The following is a 2,500-nucleotide window of genomic DNA, read 5'->3' on the forward strand; positions in this document are numbered from 1 at the left end:
CCATTTATGCGGCGGGGAAGTACTTCACACACAAAACAGCGACTCCCTACCTTCCAACAGAATCGTGGTGATGTCAGGATCCTGATCACAGCAAAAAAATCAGGTCTAACTCAGTAAAACCTGACAGAAGGTTGATTGTTGCTGATTGTGAAAGAGTCCAACCTGCCCGCCATGCTGATGATGGTCTCGCTCTACGGAGGGCAGAGCGATGTTGTCATGACAACGCTGAACAATAGAGGCCAGCATCGGACCAGATAATTACACACAGACCCTTTAATGGTCGAGGCCTTTCCATATGGAAGCGCTGGATGCTCTGGGTGTCTTTGAACTCAGCACTTTGAAATAATTTCTTTGCACCTTCTGTGTGTTCTGGTAGTAAATTCTCCTCTCATGATCTATTTTACACTGAAGCATAATACAGTAAATGGCAGCAGGACACATCTTGATAGCTCAGTTATGAATTGTCTCTATATTAATGCGTGGATTTTCACGTTCCAGGGGCGGCTCTACTACGTTCGTGTTTCGGCCTACAACATGAAGGGCTGGGGTCCGCCTGCCTCCTCCCTCCCTCCGTCTGCAGCTCCCTCCAGTGAGTTCCTTCTCTCCTTCTTTATTTTGTCTCTTCTATCCCTTCTCCACCCCTCTAACCCCAAAACAAGTGATTCCTAGCGATTCGACCACCTCTGATGGCGTGAAAGGCGTTTTGCTTTGATAAACTTTTATAGGGAAGCCTAGAAGCTGCAAATATTCAGTATTTCACATGAGATGGGGATTTATCACAAAGATTAAAAACATAATAATACATTTTTAAATAGGGGAAAAACATCTTTTCAGATTCCAAGAAGCAACGGGGCTTATGGGAAATGTAGTCTTGATTTGGAGAACCTCTAGCACTAATACAATTACACAATACTACTAGTGTGAGATGGAGGCTGCCAATGGTATCTATCTATCTATCTATCTATCTATCTATCTATCTATCTATCTATCTATCCATCTATCCATCTATCTATCTACTTACTTGCTGATTTAGTTATTTTGCTTGAATTGAATCACACTGAACAGCTGTAAAAGCTATTAAAAGACAAACATCTGGGCGGTGGGCAGGCAGGCTCAGTGAGGTTTAACCGTCTTTGTTGATGTAAATGAAGGTAAGTTCGTTAAACAGAAGCCAAATAAAGTCCAGAGTCTTTACTATGATCTCTAGTAAACACTGACTCAGCCGGAGTATTTCTGTCTTCTGTAGCTGTGAATAATCTGAACGCTCTCTCCTCTTCTGGGGCCTTGGGTTGGGAACATTGGTTTCATCTCTCCGTCACGACTCTCTTTCTGCCATTCACGCACTTCAGCCTTGAGGTGTGTGTGTGTGTGTGTGTGTGTGTGTTTTGTGCATTCGTTATGTGTGCTTTTTTATGGTTTGTGTGTGTTTCGTGCGTTTGTGTGTATGTTTTGGAGCGCGTGCATTTGTGTGGATTTGTATCGATGTATGTGTGTAACCGTGTGTGTGTGTGTGTGTGTGTTTTGTGTGGACATGTGTGGGTGTGTGTGCGCATTTATGCTGGCCTGAAAGAGATTTAAAGAGGTAGACAAAGCGAGCAGAAAACAGGGAGGGAGGAAGAGTGTGATTTGAAGGAGATTGAAAAGACACGGCCGCTGAAAGAAACGCCTCTCAGATACAATTTATTTGCTCGGTACAATAAATGTACAGGTGTTTGTCTTTGTGTCACTGGTGCCCGGACGTATCTTTATAATAAGAGTAGTGACACAGTATTTACCGGCACACGGGAAGTGCAAAGGGATCACCTTCAGAAACGTTGACCTTCTTTGTGGTGAGTTTACAGCCTTAATTAAAAATGGATCTAATTAGGATTTCACAGATCTACACACAATAACGCGTAATATCAAAGTGGTTTTCTTCATTCACAGTTTTCTAACTAATTAATGAATTCAGAATGAAAAGCTGAAATGTTTTGAGTCAAACACGTATTGAAGCGACACTCCAAATTCAGCTCCATTCAAAGTGCTTGAGATTTTTCTACAACATGATCAGAGTTCACCTGCAGCTGATTCACTTTATTAGACATCAGAATAATAAAGATAAGTTTATATATAAGGTCCACAGATGACATGTCATACATGTCAGAGCAGAAATCATGAATACAGCTGGGTATCATTAGGATTTTACTGATTCCGGTGCCATTTTTTGATTCTTCTTATTGATCCGATTCTTTATTGATTCCTATTGTATACATTCCCAGGAGTCAAAGACTGCAGCTACTGGAGGAGAATCCAGCTGTTCAAAATGATCGATTAGAGGTATCGTCAGTGCGGTCGCTTATTGATTCCAGTGAATTAGGCAAGGAGACTAAATTGGAAACCGGTTCTCGATAGCCAGCGCTAATTATAAACCATCTACCATGAAGAACAAAAAAAAATAGAATTAAGGGGCAGAACTGTGAGGAGATTTGGGGAAGAGGAATTCACAAGAGCTCAGTAGGCT

At 41.8% G+C, this 2,500-nt stretch overlaps 1 protein-coding gene across 1 annotated transcript in view; it reads left to right on the plus strand.

Annotated features, from left to right (window-relative positions):
• The window catches only part of ankfn1a (ankyrin repeat and fibronectin type III domain containing 1a), a 67,919-nt gene that overhangs the window by 23,844 nt on the left and 41,575 nt on the right, over positions 1-2,500 (plus strand). The window contains exon 6 of the mRNA XM_071904160.2: positions 499-589. Coding sequence (XP_071760261.2) covers positions 499-589 — 91 coding nt within the window. The remainder of the gene's footprint in view (positions 1-498; positions 590-2,500) is intronic.

The sequence above is a fragment of the Centroberyx gerrardi genome, chromosome 20 (genome assembly GCF_048128805.1).
Source record: "Centroberyx gerrardi isolate f3 chromosome 20, fCenGer3.hap1.cur.20231027, whole genome shotgun sequence".
Lineage (NCBI taxonomy): Eukaryota > Metazoa > Chordata > Actinopteri > Beryciformes > Berycidae > Centroberyx > Centroberyx gerrardi.